Below are 16,872 nucleotides of genomic sequence, written 5' to 3' on the forward strand. Positions count from 1 at the left end.
TTAGGAGCTCAGTATCATGAATACTGCACTTTGCTGAAAATCAGGTGCCTGTTGTCAAATTCGGTTTTGTACTATCTTGAAATTGGGCTTTTGAAGGCCAACACTATCTGAGGTGTTTCAGTTAGAGTACTTTCATGTGAAATCAATAAGAACAAAGGTGAAAGGTGAGGGTGGCTGTTGGTTAGTGTTTGATATCTGCATACTTTTATGTGATTGCTCCCTTCAGGTTTTTTTTAAACCATGAAGAGTGTCTGTCAACTAGAGCTGTGATTTTGAATGCTTTTTCATTCTACTCTCTTCAGGAAGAATGTAACAGTTGTATTTGAACATTTCTGACTGATGTTTAAGTGATGTGATAAATTTTTGGATTTGGAAGCCTGTAGCAGGAGGAGTTAATGTGGTGAAATGTTTTATCACTAGTTTTCTCCTTCAGCTTATGTTGCTTTTTGTGTTAGAGAAGGTGATGTGTCAAAGAAATGCCACTTGCATATGAGGTAGATAATATATTGGGTGATGTGCTCCTGCGGGTTCTTCCTGTGGTTTTTGGGGTAGCCCCAAAGAAGCGGGATTGTCTGGAGTGTAAAGGGTGTGTAATGAGTAGCCTTTGAGCATATGGTCCCAGTGACTTTATATAGGGTGTTCCAGGGCAAGAAGTCCTGGGAATAAGTGACCACACAGATTGGTTGAGTGGAGATGTTCTAGATAGGAACATCTATTTAGAAGTCAAAGCCAACACCCCAGCCCCATACTTGCAGTGGTCTGTTGTGTAATCACTATGCATTTTCATGGTGTTTTCAGAGTGTGCCTCCCTTTTCCTCACATCTGCACCATGTAGGCTGACTTACCTTATCTCACTAATAACTCAAATAATAACTAAAGGAGTAATGGGGTAAGTTGCTTGCGATGCCCTTTATTAGGAGGGCTTGGTCCTAATTCTACTTATGCCAACAGGAGTAACTCTTTTTTTTTTCCACTCATTTAGAAGGAACTGCTCCAGAGACAAAATGCAATGCTTTTGGGAACAGAGGTCATGACAATTTCTATATGACATAGCCATCCTAGCCTTGCCCTTTTTAACTCAAAATTTCAGAGGTCATATTTTGGCTTCTGACACTTTACACAATTTACATGGTTCTTTTTCTGACTGTTTTGTAATAAATCTTCATTTTGTGATGTATGACAGGTCTACATGCTCTAGCTCTTTTGAGCCTGATTCAATGATTTATTTTATTTTTTTTAATTCCAATACTTTGTTTCTAGACACTTTATGCATTCCTTCAATAAATTACACCACTTATTTTTTGTGTGCCCCATTTTTATTTCTGATTAAAAGAAAAAGATGATTAACCTTGTGACTCAAGATTAAAAGAACTTACAATTGTTGCTGCATTTCTTTGGGAACAGCACAGTCTTCAGATAACTTCATTATAAATATTTATTCTTGAGAAGTAAGTTTCTTAAAGTGTTTGTTTCTCTGCTGCCTTGAAGCAGGCTTGGGCAGAAGCTAAGAGCCTTTAAAACTTTCTATTTCTGCATGCCAACAGATGTATTCTTGTGGTAGAAGTCCTTGGACACCATCCCTCTGTGCCAAGGTGGCTTTGCAGGTGAAGGGTAACAATTCTGTCCCCAGCACTGGCGCTGTTCCCACCGTGCCTGAAGGCAAGAAGCCAAAGAGAGGCCCTGCAGGCTGCTCTCAGCTCCCTTGCACCTGCTCCCAGGCTCTCTCAGCAACTGGATTGAAGCTGTAGGTCCTGTTTCATGAATTCACATCAAATAGTTACATGGAGATATTTAAATTAACGGGGAGTTTGGGATGAGGTAATTGTCTCTTTTTTTTTTCTTTTTTTTTTCAGTTTTTTAAGGGGATCTAGGATGTGGGAAATGGTGGCAAGGTATTTGTAGCACAGGACTGAAAGCCACTGCTGTCAGTATCAACAATCATAAATCCTTCTCTTTTGTTTCTTTCCAAGTGGTGTCTGCGAGAATTCGCAGTAGCTGAGGAACATCTCATGTAAAGGGTGTATTTCTTTACTTTCTTGGTTTGAGATTTTGGGGACTGTTTTCAGTTTTTCTCAGTGATTGTAGTGGCTATAAATTTCTGTGTGGTGGTAGCAGAAACTCTTGAATTTTCTTGAATCTGGGGAGCAGGGTGCATGGTGAAACAATGAGCTAATTAACCAGATCTGTCTGCAGTACTGATGGTTCTTCAGGTTGTAAATAAGCTGACATAGTGTCAAGCAGCTGGTGGAGCGGTCCCACTGACCCTTCTATCCTTTCTTCTGCTGCTGCATCAGTTGTAGATAACAAGTGCTTCTTCCCAAAGAAGTTTTCTGACCATTTGGTTCATCATTGCTGTGTCTGCACAGAGTCTGGCAAGTGCCAAGTGCTTTGGAAGAAGAATAGGAAGAGGGGGTTCCAGTTGTTTCTGGTTTGTCATGGAGTCATCTGCCCTGAGACAGCTCTGTAGTGCTGCTCTGAAAACCTGAGCAGCCCTGCCTTTAGTCAGGCTAAGCAAGTGCAGGATTAACTAAAACTCTTCTGCTGTGAAGTCATTAATTATGAAAAGTCTTTTTGCCTGTCACAGCCATGACTGTCTAGTACTCTGAATTTCAAGTGTTTAAAAGTCACTTCCAGTGCAACTTCACATTGAAATCTAAATAGAAGCGTAACCATCTAAGCATAAACCCATCTGTTTGTTCTATTCAGACTGCTTTTCTTACGTTGTTGACTGTAAGCATATCCTTTCTATATGCACCCTAACCTTAGGGGTTACTTAGGGAGAGGGAGTTACATGCGGCTTTTATCCTGCTGATTCTTGTATGGTATTCCTTTCCCAAATTGTGGCAGTTGTGCAGTGGTGGCCATGTCTCAGCTGCCACATTCTGCTGTTCGTCCCCTGCCTCTTGTGTCATGCTGTTACTTTGTTCCATTGGTATTGCACAGGATAGAGACATTGAGGTTTCCTGTCTGTCAGGAAATGTCAGGATTTTAAGAATAACATGAATGAGAGACTTAGCAGAGAGTAACTCCCTAGTTCTGTGTTTATTAAGCTTCCTAACAGTAGAAGTACATACAATGCCTATTTCATGCAACACGTAGTGCATGCAATGATGTGCATTTCTTTTTCACTTATTTGCAACCACTTCTGCTTTTAAGTAACCATCAGAAGTGGTGTTCTGTAAACCTGCTTGTAAGCTGTGGTGCTGCTGTTGGCACAGACAAAACTGGAGCGTCCCATTCAAGAAACAAGCTTAGGTGAACTGTATTTGATACTGTAAGTCTGCAAAATGTATCTCGCAAAATCTTCTAGAAGCTACAAAACCAGGCATATAAGCAAGACTCCCAGCACCGGCGAAGGCTAAAAACCATCAGAAGCACTTGCCAAGAGGACAGCCCAATGTAGAAATTCCCATCTAAGCACTCTGAAAATTGAGGCTTGGGCCAGCATCTTCACTGGGAGAGAAGCAGTGCTTAAATTCTCTTTGTGTTGTAATGTTAACCTTTCTTGACAAACTGCTATAGTCTCCTTACCCGACATGATGTCCTTACCAAAGCCCTGTTGATTCTGGATTTATTACCGTGTCAGATTCAAGACTGTATCTTTCATATATCTGTGGGAGTAGTTACGGGGACAGTTTGACTTTGGTGATAATGTGTAGGTGCTTTGAGGTCTAAATACCCCCAGCAGTTTTAGAAGAGGCTCTTAGCAGGGTCAGTTATCATCAATGGAAACTGCCAAGCATGTTTGTTTTGCTCTGTCTTCTTACTGGACTTTGTGACTGGAGGGGTGAAGATGCTGCTCACTGTAGGCTTTTGGAAACTGCTTGTTTCACTCTCAAGAGCGCTGGAAAAAAAAAAACAAACTATGGAAAACAAATATGCATTGCCATTTACAAAATGGAAAAACAGCGCCAAATGCTTGTGCTCTCAGGCACGTGGTGTGATTCTTGGGGCTGTGCAGGGCCAGGATTTGGGCTTCTATCATGCTCGTGGGTCCCTTACAACTCAGGATATTCTGTGATTCTACTTTTTGGTTTTTTGTTTGGCATATGTTTGACATGTATGTTACAATCCTAATTGACAAGCCTGGCAGAAAATGTGTGCGCTGATTAGCTTAACTTTGGTGTAATAATTATTTATAGGTAGAAACTGTAGTTGCTTGAAAGAAGGTATATCAGAAGACAGACAGATGATACAATCAACATTTTCTAAGATAAATTTCAGTAGCACAGTAGGATAAAATGACTATCATGCTTAAGTTAATTTTCTGTGTGTAAACTGGTGTTGAATCTGAGAGATAGCTTTGGATTTGATAACAGGCAATTCTATCATGAATCTTCAGCTGTTTTCAGATATTACAATCTCTTGCATGAAATTAGCACTGGATGATAATCAGTATCCTGTTTTGTGACTTATCTAATAATCTAACTGATTTCCAGCATCCCATAAGTGTAAGGCAATGTTTTTGATGGGGAAATGGTTGTGAAAATAAATGTAATTCTTACAGCTGAAAGAATCTGGGGTAGTTTTTTGGTTGACTGGTTATTTTTAATGGTGAACTGCATAGTGATACCTAGTGTGACCTCCTGTATAAACAAAATCCAATCAGATTAAATAGGACTTTGAAAGCATTATTTAGTTAAAGTGTATTTTAGTGAGCTATTCTTGTGTAACATAGTATTTTCAGTTTCACTGAGCAGCTATCAGGTACTATGAATTGTAACTTAGTCCAATAGAAAGTGAATTTACTAAAAAATTGATTTACCTCTGACATTGGTGGTGGTGTTATTTAGTGCTGCATAAAAGATGCTTGCAAATGGTTGAGGCTTTTTTTCCCAAGCTTATTAAAAATTAGAATTTGTTTGTAAGCATTCAGAAAATACTAGGGGTAGCCTAGATTAAGTAAATTTAACTTGAAATTGATTATGTCTAAGCAGTGTTTTTAATGGGTTTGTTTTTCCTTTCTCTAGCGGAAGAGACTGTGGAATGCAGAATGCACACCATTCCCAGATGAGACACCTCTGCATCTGAAAAAGTCCAATGCCAGGACATCAGTGTCTGCTGCTTGGATTTCCAATGCGTGGCTTAGGTGTGGGGATGGTTTTCAGAGCACTTCAGTGCTGGAGGTAAAATGCTGCCTTAGTGGTGTAGCAGATGCAAACTGACAGTGAATTTCCATGCTTGACTGAATAGTAAGATGTTGCCTTCTTTTTGGTGTTGTTCCCAAACTAACAGCATGTTGTTGCAACTGTCAAAAGAGACAAAAAATGGAAAGCACAGTTACATAAGGATATTGTCTTAACTTGTTAGTGTAACTTGCTGAGCATAAGTTAATACGTTGTGTTCTAGATAGCACTTATCACTTAGAAAATTCCAACAATGTACTGAAGGATGCAAAAGTAATTTGACATTTGGGATTGAGTGCTGCATTTCCTGAAAAATATGAAACAATAATACTGTAGCTTGCATCTGATGATTTTTTGCTAGACCTAAAGAATGTGTTTGCAATAGTGAATTAAGTGTAGAAAGTCCTGCTCGAACAGCCAGCTTGGAATGAAGAGTATTTTGTGCTGACCCCAAGCTGCTTTTCTGTTTCTTCTTCTGGTACGGAGCAGTCACAGTGTTGCGTATCTTGTGGGATATAGTAAAATCAGAGACAGGGCAACCAAGTAATTCTGTAACTTTTCAGTAGGACACATGCTTTACCAAGCATGTTGTGATGCCCACTTTTGACATTTTAGTGCTGAAAATACTGGCTCTTATTCTTAAGGTCATGTGTGATTTCTGTCAGTCACAGAAAGTTTTTATTTTCCAAATATATGAAAATTCAGATTTTATGTTACTGTTCTCATGTTTTAATACCTCATTATATTACAATTTTGTAAAATATTTTAAAAATAATTTGAAATTGTTCTGCTGAGCTTTGGTGGGTAAATAACAACAGCTTTGAATGTATTGATACTTGTTAAAATTATTTTTAATGTCTTCATGATTAAATCTCTGTCTCTTTTTAATATAGTCCCAGAGGCCTTCTAGTAAGAAATCCAAGATTAAGAAGCATCTTGGACCACTGTTAACAGCTGCTGAAAGTGCATCTAGTATGTTTTGCTTATTTCATCTTAACATTGTCAGAATATTGTTACTTTATTTTGTCCTGTATTGGGGTAGAAGTCGGCTCAAAATACTGATTGATTTCTTCTTCTGTTACTGCAATTAGAAGCTAATTTTGATAAGATGCACAGTCTCTCACTACTGTGGTGGGGCTCATCTATTCACCTATAGTGCCAGAAATGTATTCTGCAAAGCTGCAGGCACTCAGCTATTGCTTTTGAAAAGGTGAAAGAAGCATCACTAATGCTGTATATGGTGTGTATTATAGCAAGGATGGGATATTTAAATCCTTCACATTTTTATTAGAAGGGAATGAAAAATAGCCCTTAGCTGTACAGATTGTGAGATTATTCTGTCTTCTTCTAGACAGACAAGCAGGCATGAGAGAACACATATTTTGTAAATGTGAGCAATAGATAAAAAATCAGAGTTTTGTCAACCTCCTGCTTTTACAGTCTTCTGTATGCCCCTGAGTTATGTAGTATAGTCATTAAAATAAACAACTCTAGGCAGAATAAAGAGGAGGAGGACTTACTCTTTCTAGTTCTTTCCTTTTTTTTGAGCCCAGAGGAGAGGAAAGAAAGAGGGGGTGATATTTTTCAGTCTGTATTTCTGCTTGCTCCAGCAGCTGTGCTGCTTCTGTTGGATGTAAGTAGGTGACCTGCTGGGCACTTCTTTTTATCTTTTGGGGTTCTAGCTTTTCTAGATTTCTAAGAAGAACCTCTGTATTGCAGGAGGAGATGTGGTTATGTTTTTCTCTTCTGGGCCCTTCTGCCTAATTCCAAACGCCCAGTAATCATCTAAATTCCCATCTATAATGTTTTATTAGTGGTAGGAAGCGGAAAATTCTACCTTCCTAGTTCTGTATGCTCTGTGCTAAGCATGAATCCTTTTCTTCTTGCTTTTATGATTAAAAATTATGCAGAAAGGTACTTTGAATTAAAAGGTCTTACTTCAAAAATAGCTTTTCTTTGCAACACTTGAGAAGTTGGTTGTTTTTTTTCCCCTCAGGAAAAAACTGAACAGTAATCTCTACTGATGGAATACTTGTATTCTTTGTTACTTGTTGGATAAAGTCAGAGAGCTCCCAAACCCGGATTTCTAAGGGCAGTCTTTCTTTAAACCACTCAGCATTTTACAAGGGTACATGTGGGGGAGTGGAGGAGTGTTAGGACTGTGTGTAGGGGGACTAAATGTCAGACAGTCATGACTTGTCCTCACACTGCTGAAGTACACAGTGGTAGCCTCATTGTATAAAACATTCACTTATTGTTGAGGGCTAAACTGAAAATAATGCATGTGTGACTAAGAAATACATGTGAGTTAATACTTCAGTATTAATCTCTGATGCCTAGTAATAGAATTTATAATCTTGCCCATTAAAAATAGTACAGTTTACCTTTTAATACTTCTAAATTTAACAGAACTGCATTTCTGTAACAATATAACACTTTGCAATATTTTTTCACAGGAGCTGCTACTGGTGCTGCAAGTTCTAAGGAAGCTGAAAACATAATATGGACCTCTAGTGGCAGTGATTTTTCAGATGATGAAAATAAAACATTGATTCCAAGGTTGCACAGCAAAAAAAGTGACACTTCCAGAGCAGAGGAATCGCCTAACAGACATGATTTATTGTTACAAGACAGAAGTAGTGAAGGTAAGTTCAAATGAAAGATTTAACAAGAAACCTGTCAATTTCAGGTGCTGCAATGAAAATATTCTTGAGGTCATTCTGACAAAATGACATGATCCATTCCTATTTTGGCTAGATTAGTTGGAAGGTTTGGGTTTTTTTCATAAATTTCATCTAGGTATAGAGTAAGCTCTTAGTATAAATTACATACCAGAACTTTAAACCTTGGAGTAAAGGAGAACAGTTGTCTGCATCTACTGACTAGATATGGCAGACTTTGCAGCTACAGATAGCATCATCTTCTGTGCCATGCATTTTCATTTTGGAACAAGGTCTTCCTTTGCTTCCCCCGTTAGCTGCACTATATGAACAGCCATGAGTTTAGTTCTTAGAACTTCCTCTGTAATTCATGGACCAGGAGATGACAGAGGGGAGAAAAATTGATTAAAAAGTGCAGCTGAAGACAGAAAAATCTTTGCTTAATTGGGATAATGTGTAAGTTGCATTAGAACTTGCTAGGAAGTCTTTACAATGTAAAAATAAGTTAGGTTAACTTTGTAATACTTCAGCTAGATCTGAAATATTACAAATAGACTGGATCCTGGATGTCTGACAAAGCATTCAAACACTGCTGTGAGCTGAACAAATAGATTGACTGATTGATGCCTTTTTGTTTCATGACACTGTTTAAATATGCTCCTTAGGCTTGAAGCAAAAATGCAAAATCTTCTTCCTTTCTTCTATACTTTTACCATCTATATAACACTGTCATTGTCTGATTAACCATTATCTGATGGTTATTTTTTGTAATTCCTAGTCATTTTCTTCTTTTCAAAAAGGAAGGATTGTTCATTTCCTGAACTGCAATCTGTTACTGAGTGGGAATTTTTCTAACCTACCATTAATATAATTCACTTGTCCCCTGCAAGTATATCCTGCAGGCTTTAATCTTCCTCTTTTTTTTTTTTTTTCTTTTTTTTTTTTGAGACAATGCACAGACATTTTTATGCTTGTAAGACAGCAAAATTTGGTTTCTCTCTGTAATTGAAGAAACCCTGATGTGTTATGTATCTGCTTGAAGGTTACTGAGAAAATCCAATAATTGTCATGTTTTTCTTCTAAACCCAGAAATGTCTTGAGAGCACTGGGGAGTAAAAGTACTGTAATTTCCATGTTTTTTGAAGTAGCCATCATATACACTAATTTTAGCATTGTACCCAATGTGCCTGTGTGCGCGTGCATATGTAGGTACAATTGTAGGTGAGGTGACAGTAGGTAAAAAGTAGTTTTTAAAGAGATGTTCCCTTTCATGTTGAGTTGAGTGTCAGTACTTCAGTGTGACAAGATAAAATGGATTGCCTTGTATTTCATCAAGGAATTTATACCATTGTCACAAGTTGTGTGCAGCTTGTCACACAGCTTCAAGAGAAACCTCTTTGTGCTACCTGATTGCTGATGTCTAAAATTTCTGATGAAGCTTCCTCATAGTCAGAAACAAATGCATTTGTGTGTGTAAAAGGAGGCAGCACTACAGCTGTGTGCTTGTCTGGGTGACTTCAGAGTTTGAAAGGTCAGTATAGAAACTAGTAATTTAGATTACAATAGCACTGCCAAGTACAGAAGTACAGAAGGTACTTCCACAGTTCCATGGATATGTACAGATGCCTGGAGCATGGTGTAGATGCCTTCTTTCTCTGCTGCCTCTCCCTTGTACATGACTATTCCAGTGTTAGAAATATGACATTTACAAAAGCAACTCCCTAAAAAGCTTTCATCCCTTCTCCTTTGAACATGCTCATTTATGCAAAACACATTGAAATTATCACTTCTCATTACCTTGTGGCATATGGACCTAAAGGATTGAGGCTGCATGCAGCTCAGGCTTCCATGCCCTTCAGTAGATTCTTGGAGTTACAAATGGACTTTTGGAGTTGCATTAAATACCACATGATCCTAAGGACAGTGGGAAAAAAGTTCTGCATTTCTGTCTGCATCTTTTATTGCCATTACATTATGGGTTTGTTTGGGACTTTATTTGTTGTTTTTTTGCCTCCAGCTTTTCTTATTCCTGTTTCTCTTAATTTGTCCTCAACAATTCTCTCTTTGATGTGCTTAGAGATTTGATTTGCAGACTTGAATATTTCAGCATAGTGTTCTAGGAGATGACCATTTCAACTAGCTTTTTCATTCCTCTGTGAGGGTTACCACTAATGGCAGGTGTTAGTTAACACTGTTTAAGGCATTTGCTTAGAACAGTTAATTCTGAACAAGTACACGAGGAAAATCCAATGCAGCTGGGCAAAAAGGCCCCCTAACTAAACTACGGAAAATTAATAATAACTAAACTGAAAGAACACCCTACCTACCTGTGCAGTTAAATGTACCACCTCTTTGCAGACAGTACTTGTTTTTTTTTGTATGTATGTCATTTTTATCCTTCCTCACAGAACATTTTTGGCTAGTAGGATTTAGCTTTTATGAGACACAAAATACTTAAATATAAAGATCAGTTGAACATAGGTAAAAAATAATGTTGCCATTCTTCCCCCAAGTTAAGGATAGCTGTGGTATTACTCTGACTTTGTGCTTATAATAGATGGTGATTAAGAAAAACTCTTTTTACCAATATTCTGTTTTAGATGAATTGAAGCTCATTGACTGGGAGAAGGATACTGATTCCACCGATCATTGCGATGGGTCAGAAAAAGAGGATGGCTCACTAGAGATATCAGACTCAGACTCCTGCACAAACACTAATTCTCTGCCTGCCAAAGAGGTGACTGATGAGCTTTGTAAGGTAAGAAACTGTTCCAAGTTTAAGAAAAAAAGCTGCTGCTATAGTTATGGCATATATTTATATTTGTTTGCATTTGAATTGGGGCAGTGTGAGGATTTTGCCTGCCTTATCTTTTCAGAAGGAATGCAGTACACAAGAATTTCAAGGCATTTTCTTTGACTCAAACCTCAAAACCAAGCAGTGCCCCTCACATAAAGCTTGGTAGTGTGGTCACAGAATCACAAGATGACTGAGGTGAGAAAGCACCTCTGGAGAGTGCCTAGTGAAGCCCTTCTACTCATATCTGGGCAGCTGAAGCTGGCTGTTCAGGGCTGTGTTTGGTTTGAATATTTCCAAGAGCAGAGACTCCACAAGTTCTCTGGGCAACATGAGCCAGTGCTCCGTCACCCTTGCAGTAAAGCAGCTTGTTCTTATATTAAAATTGAATTTCTTGTATTTCAATGTGTATGCAAAAAGTCATCAGGTGGGTGAGTTTCTCACCAGAGAGGATCATCTGGATTCTCTACAGTCCCTGGCTGCTTGTGACAAGTTGGTGCCCAAGTTCCAGTAGTGTGGTGGGTGAGAGACCATTTCCTATTTCTCTTTATACTTTGAGACTATGACTATCTAAAAATCCAGGTGTTGGGAATAGAGCATGATGAGCTAAAGGACTACGTGCAGGACTCCCTTTGCAGTGATGAGGATTGCAAAGCTCCAAAGGGAAAGCTGTAAGAACTGAATCTTACTGGCTAAGATATGGTAGCTACTTTTTTTTTTTTCCTGCAGAAAATGTAAGTTTATTTCTAAAGACACATTATGTGTCAACCACAGATCTTTATTTAGTATCTTATAGCGGACTGATCTGTGTGAAAAGAACTGAGATGTGACAGTACCCCAGGCCAAAGTAACATTTGAAATGGGCTGCACAGAGTCGCTGTCCCTGGAGGTGCTCAAGGAAAGACTGGATGTGGCGCTTAGAGTCGTGGTCTAGTTGACATGGTGGTAGTGTTTGTTCAGATGTTGAATCGATGATCTCAGAGGTCTTTTCCAACCCGACTGACTCTGTGATTTACCCTCTCTCTGGTGCTGGCGGCTGGTGCGGCAGCGGGGAGCCCCGCGCAGGCAGCGCTGCCCGGAATGTGGCGGAGAGGCCCCAGGCGGGGCGGGCAGAGCGGAGGGGCCGCGCTGTGGCCCCCGAGGAGCAGCCGGGGAAGGGGCAGCGCTGGCCTGGCAGCCGGGAAAGCCCGGCCGGGGAGGTGTGGGAGCGGCCGGGGATCCGTGCTGGAGCAGCCCGGCAGAGGGCACCGCAGGCCCGGGAACCTCGGCCGGCGGGGGCCACGGACAAGGCTGTTAGCGAAGTGGATTAAAGCCTTATTGAAACTCGTTTATGTCTCGATTCTGTATGAAAATGTTCGCGAGTGAGTGTGACAGGGAGTCCTGCTCACAGCGGAGGGAGAGCAGCCTCCAGTTTCCCAGGAATCGGCCCCATTGCGGGGTGCTGGGGCCGGAGGGTAGGACGGTGGCTCTGTCCGTGGCCCCTCACCACAAGGGGGACATTGAGGGGCTGGAGCGAGTCCAGGAAGGGCAGTGGAGCTGGGGAAGGGTCTGGAACACAAGTGTGATGAGGAGCAGCTGAGAGAGACGGAGGTGTTTAGCCTGGAGAAAAGGTGGCTCAGGGGAGACCTCACCCCTCACTTCTCTAGAACCACCTGGAAAGGAGGCTGCAGCCAGGTGGGGTCAGACTCTTCTCCCAGGCGACAAGCAAGGGGGCCTAAAGAAATTAGCCTCAAGCTGTGCCAGGGGTTGGACATCAGTAAGAATTTATTCACAGAAAGAGTGATCAGACATTGAAAGGGGCTGCTCAGGATGGTGGTGGGGTCACCACCACTGAAGGTGTTTAAGAAAAAACTGGATGTGGCACGTAGTGCCATGGTCTAATTGAACATGGTGATTGGCCATAAATTGGACTCGATGATCTTGGAGTCTTTTCCAACCCAATTGATTCTGTGATTCTCTGAAACAGTGAGTCTGGCTGTGGCAACACGTGTGACCTGGCACTCATCAGGCTCCTGTGAGTGTCAGTCCCACTCTAGCATCTGTAGCTTAGAGTTCAGCAAGGCTTAGTCAATTTCAAGTTTTGAAAAACTTATTTTATATAGCCCAGGTCCTGGGCTGCAGCATCAGAAGAGGCTGCATGGTCTGCATAAATCTGTGAAAACAGAATTGAGATTTATGCAAGTGGTAAAAATTGTCCTGTTTTTATTACACCAGCATGACTTACCTCAGTGTACATGGAAAACTGGATAAATGTTATGAGGCACATTCATATTAGTAAATTATGCTCATGAGAGCGCTTTTTGGGATGCAAACATACTGTAATGAAGTTTTAAAATCTAACTAGAATATTTATGCTAGTACAAAAGATGTGGGTACATTGGGAAATTGAGGTTTTCGCTACAGATTTCCTCTTCCCCCATCCCAGCTGGAGTGCCACAGTGGGAATTTTGCTGGGTGGTCACCCTCAGCAGAAAAAATTCTTCTGGGAATTCAGTGTATGCAGGAGGGTAAATCCCCAGTGATTGCTCTGCCTGCTGCAGTCTTTGTTTTGCTATACTTGGGACATGCTGTTTTCCAAGGGAAAAACTGCTAGAAAAAACTGCAGGCAAGCTGAGAGGTTTCCAAGAGAGAATAGAAAAGCACTGTTCACTATAGGAGGTCATTTGCTGTATGAGTATTCTTTTAAAAGGCCTGTTAATTTTGTGGCCTAGTTCACGGTGAGGGAAGGGAAAAAAAAAGCCAAATGTTGATATATCATCATTTTTGTGGTATTTACTAAATATCTAGAATCTAATGGAGTGTGTGAATAATCAAAAGACCATGAAATTTATTTTACGCCGCTTCGAAATATGCCAAATACCAAGAGGTTCTGGAGGTTTAGGATTACTGCCAAAATATCTTTATGGTAGTATTTACTCTTGGTAAGAGTGTTTCTACTGGGAAATCTCTTCCTGCCCCCCCCCTTATATACTAAGATATCTAATTTTAAAATTACTTCTTTTTGGTGATAATTAACTACATAGAAAAGCTTCACGTATTGTTTTGGTTGGAAGATAAGACTCTCGCTTATCTCTAGGCTGTAAAGCTGCAGTCATGACTCAATTTATGTTCCAAGTCCCTGTGCTGTGTCTTTCCTATCAACTATCCACTTCTGATGTGTAAAGCAGCTTGATAAAGGATAATGAGGACGGCAAGTTGAAGCTGGCCTTGTGGTAGCAACTAATTTTTGTCTTCAGTTCAAAATTTTTGAAGGAAGCATGTGCAAGATATGACAGGACCATGCTTTACTTTCCTTTAGCTATTTTTAGGGGATGAGAGAGTTGTACCATGTTAGCTTTCATTTGACCTATAAGTGGTTGAATTTTTGGTTAAGATGATGCAGGACAAAGATCTGGCAAGGTGATCCCAGATGGTTCTATTCCTGCAGTTCTTTGACTTCCAGTTACTAGTGGTGGATACATATGGGAAATTTTTTCTTGGAGAACATGGTACCAAAATAAAGTTCAACCATTAATGTTAGTTTTTCAGTGTACATGTTTTCCAAAAGAGCACCATGTAATCCCTTCGAAATTGGAACACTCCATATTTTTATGCACCAGTAGTGACTACATTTTGCCAAACTTGTGTAGACTTTTTGTCTCATGAGCCGAAGTTCCATATTTTGTAAGAATTGCTTATCTATGAATTATCTTAAACTTATAAATATTTAAATGCTAGTAATTAAATGAAAATGTGTGATCCTATAGGTAAATTTCTCTCTCTTTCCATACTACCTCTGAAACTGGGAATTTTGTCCGTGTGCACTGAGTGGCATCATCTTCCCCACTTGAACCCTTCTTCAAAACACTTAACCCCTTAAAGTAGGCCAGCATTTGTATGGAGTATATAATTTTGGTATCTTACAAGAATATGGTCTTTTCTTCGTGCCCTCTCTGGTAAATCCACTTTATCAGTTTCTGATGGGTAGCCATGTTTGCTTGCTTTACATGGGGAACAAGTGAGGTTTATCCCAGAATGGTATGGAATTAGTCTTAGGTATTTGCTTCATAGCATGAATAAAGCTTAACTGGTTAGGCTTAACTGCAGATCATCTTTATTGCACAGCACACTAGTAAGTGCAGTAGACACTTGTCTGCTGATCCTAACTTCTGGTTTGGGTGAAAATTGATCAAAAAGTCACATGGTTAAGAGCTTGTTCCCTTTGAATCTTAGAACCATGGAATGGTTTGGCTTGGAAAGAAAATTAAAGATCATCCAGTTCCCCTGACATGGGCATCACCTTTCACTAGACCAGGTTGCTCAAAGCTCCATCCAGCCTGGCCTTGAACAGTTCCAGGTACATCCACAACTTCTCTAGACACCCTTTTCCAATGTCTCACCACCCTCACAGTAAAGATTTTCTCCCTGATACCAAATTTAAAGGTGCTCTGATTCAATTTAAAGCCATTCCTCCTTGCCCTATTGCTATAAGACATTGTAAGAAGTCCCTCTCCAGCTCTCTCATGGGCACCCGGTAGAGACTGGAATACACAGAGAGTGCTAATATCCCTAAACTATTATGCTGAATGAAGACAGACAACTGAAAAAGAGATTTGCCATGTGTTATGTGTTTCAAAACTCTTTAATAAATCCCTACCACATTTCCAGCTCTCTATTGTGCTGCAGTGTGTGTGCCCTGACATCAGGCAATCTGATGTGATACTGAATAATGTGCAAAAAATTATTTTAATGTTGTCCAAAAGGTTTTTTTGGGGTTTTCCCTGAGTGAAGAACACTTTATTTTAGAAGTCCTTCCTGCATGAATACATGTAGGTCTGTGTCTTTTACCTGAGGCCTTCTGATCTTTCAAATTAAAGTTCATTCGGTTGTTTAGAATGTGGATTTATTACTGTCTTAACCTGGCTCTTTAAAAAAAGCCCTCAAAACAAATTCTGTCCTTCTGTGGCATTACATTGAGGGGGATTCAACATACTTCATGAAATTCTGAAGAGGTCACTTAAAAGATGAGCCAAGATTTGCTGTTATTTCTGGACTTGCTTTCATGTCCTGGCTTTCTTGATCCATTATAATGGTAATTATAACTAACATTGGCTTGGTAATTAGAATTGAGTCTAGAACTATTGTTGTGTAACAGAATTTAAAACAGGTTATCTCAAGGTAGGGAATCATTATTACGGCAAATGGAATTTGTGTCATCCTGTCAGACTGATGACTTAACATGGATAAAGGGTGATGATATGACTGTGTTATTGCAAGCATTTACTTTTGTCAGTTCATTATTGTGTTTTTTTGTTTTTTTTATAATATATTCAAAATACCCACAAGCTCACAATTATTTCTAAATGTGTACTTTATGGAATAATTCAGATTGGAAGCAATTGCAAGATTTCTTCAGTTCAACCTGCACAAGACAGTCTCAGATGCAAGGTCAGACAAGGTTGCTTTGGGATTTATCTAGTTGGATCCTGGGAAACTTGAAGGATGAAGACAGCATAACTGGTCTGGGCAGCATCCTTCTCCCTTCCCTGTCTGTCTCCTCTTTGTCTTTCCAAAAATAGGAGCCTTATTTTTCAGGGTAGAACTGGGCTCTTCAGCTGAGCCTTTTAGGCAATACCTACAGGTCAGCAGATTGCAAGTTAGTAGTGGTACAGAAACAGCCACCTTTTGCATTCATGCCTGCAAGGTGAAAGGATTTATACCTGAATGACCAGACAAAACTGAACCTGTGCACCAGCTGCTTCCTGCTGTATCCTGGCTGCAGGGATGTCTCTGCATCTTCTGATACAGGAATCAAACCTTGAAGCTTTTTTCCTTAGTTACAGACCATATTTCCCCTCTCAACTTTCTGTTTTCATGATTTGGTCAGATTATCAGAATAGGAAACAGGATGTTTCTGGATGTGCTGTAGCTATTTGTGTTATAGCTAGCTTTTTTTTTTGGTCCGTAGTTAAACAATGACCCCATTAAGTTTAAAACAGGACTGATGACACAAGTTCAGCTAATACCTAAGTGGCTCAGATATTCCTTGCTTTGATAGTTTAAGTTACCTTGAGACTATTTTCTTTATAATTCCTGGACACATGGGTTCAAATGTTAGTGTGGCTGAATTGGTTCATTATCCTCAAGGACAGTTACATGAATATCTTGATACACATTATGTGTATTTATGGTGGTGCAAAAATGCCTGAAGTCCTGATGCCCATTTTGATGGAAGCATCTTTGATCACAGTTTTCATACATACAGGTGCTTTTGTAGGTGATCCACAGTGTCACTGAGACAGAGAGCTGTGCT

At 39.8% G+C, this 16,872-nt stretch overlaps 1 protein-coding gene across 5 annotated transcripts in view; it reads left to right on the forward strand.

Annotated features, from left to right (window-relative positions):
- SPIDR (scaffold protein involved in DNA repair) overlaps window positions 1-16,872 on the forward strand; it is a 194,718-nt gene that overhangs the window by 1,998 nt on the left and 175,848 nt on the right. For all 5 annotated transcript variants that reach the window (XR_004496079.1, XR_004496080.1, XM_015618459.2 and 2 more), the window contains exons 2-5: window positions 4,971-5,126; window positions 6,020-6,098; window positions 7,583-7,771; window positions 10,387-10,544. Coding sequence is in view for 3 of the 5 variants with exons in the window: in XM_015618459.2 (XP_015473945.1) it covers window positions 4,971-5,126; window positions 6,020-6,098; window positions 7,583-7,771; window positions 10,387-10,544 (582 nt within the window). In the remaining 2 variants the exon portion in view is untranslated. The remainder of the gene's footprint in view (window positions 1-4,970; window positions 5,127-6,019; window positions 6,099-7,582; window positions 7,772-10,386; window positions 10,545-16,872) is intronic.

The sequence above is a fragment of the Parus major genome, chromosome 2 (assembly GCF_001522545.3).
Source record: "Parus major isolate Abel chromosome 2, Parus_major1.1, whole genome shotgun sequence".
In the NCBI taxonomy this organism is placed as follows: Eukaryota; Metazoa; Chordata; class Aves; order Passeriformes; family Paridae; genus Parus; species Parus major.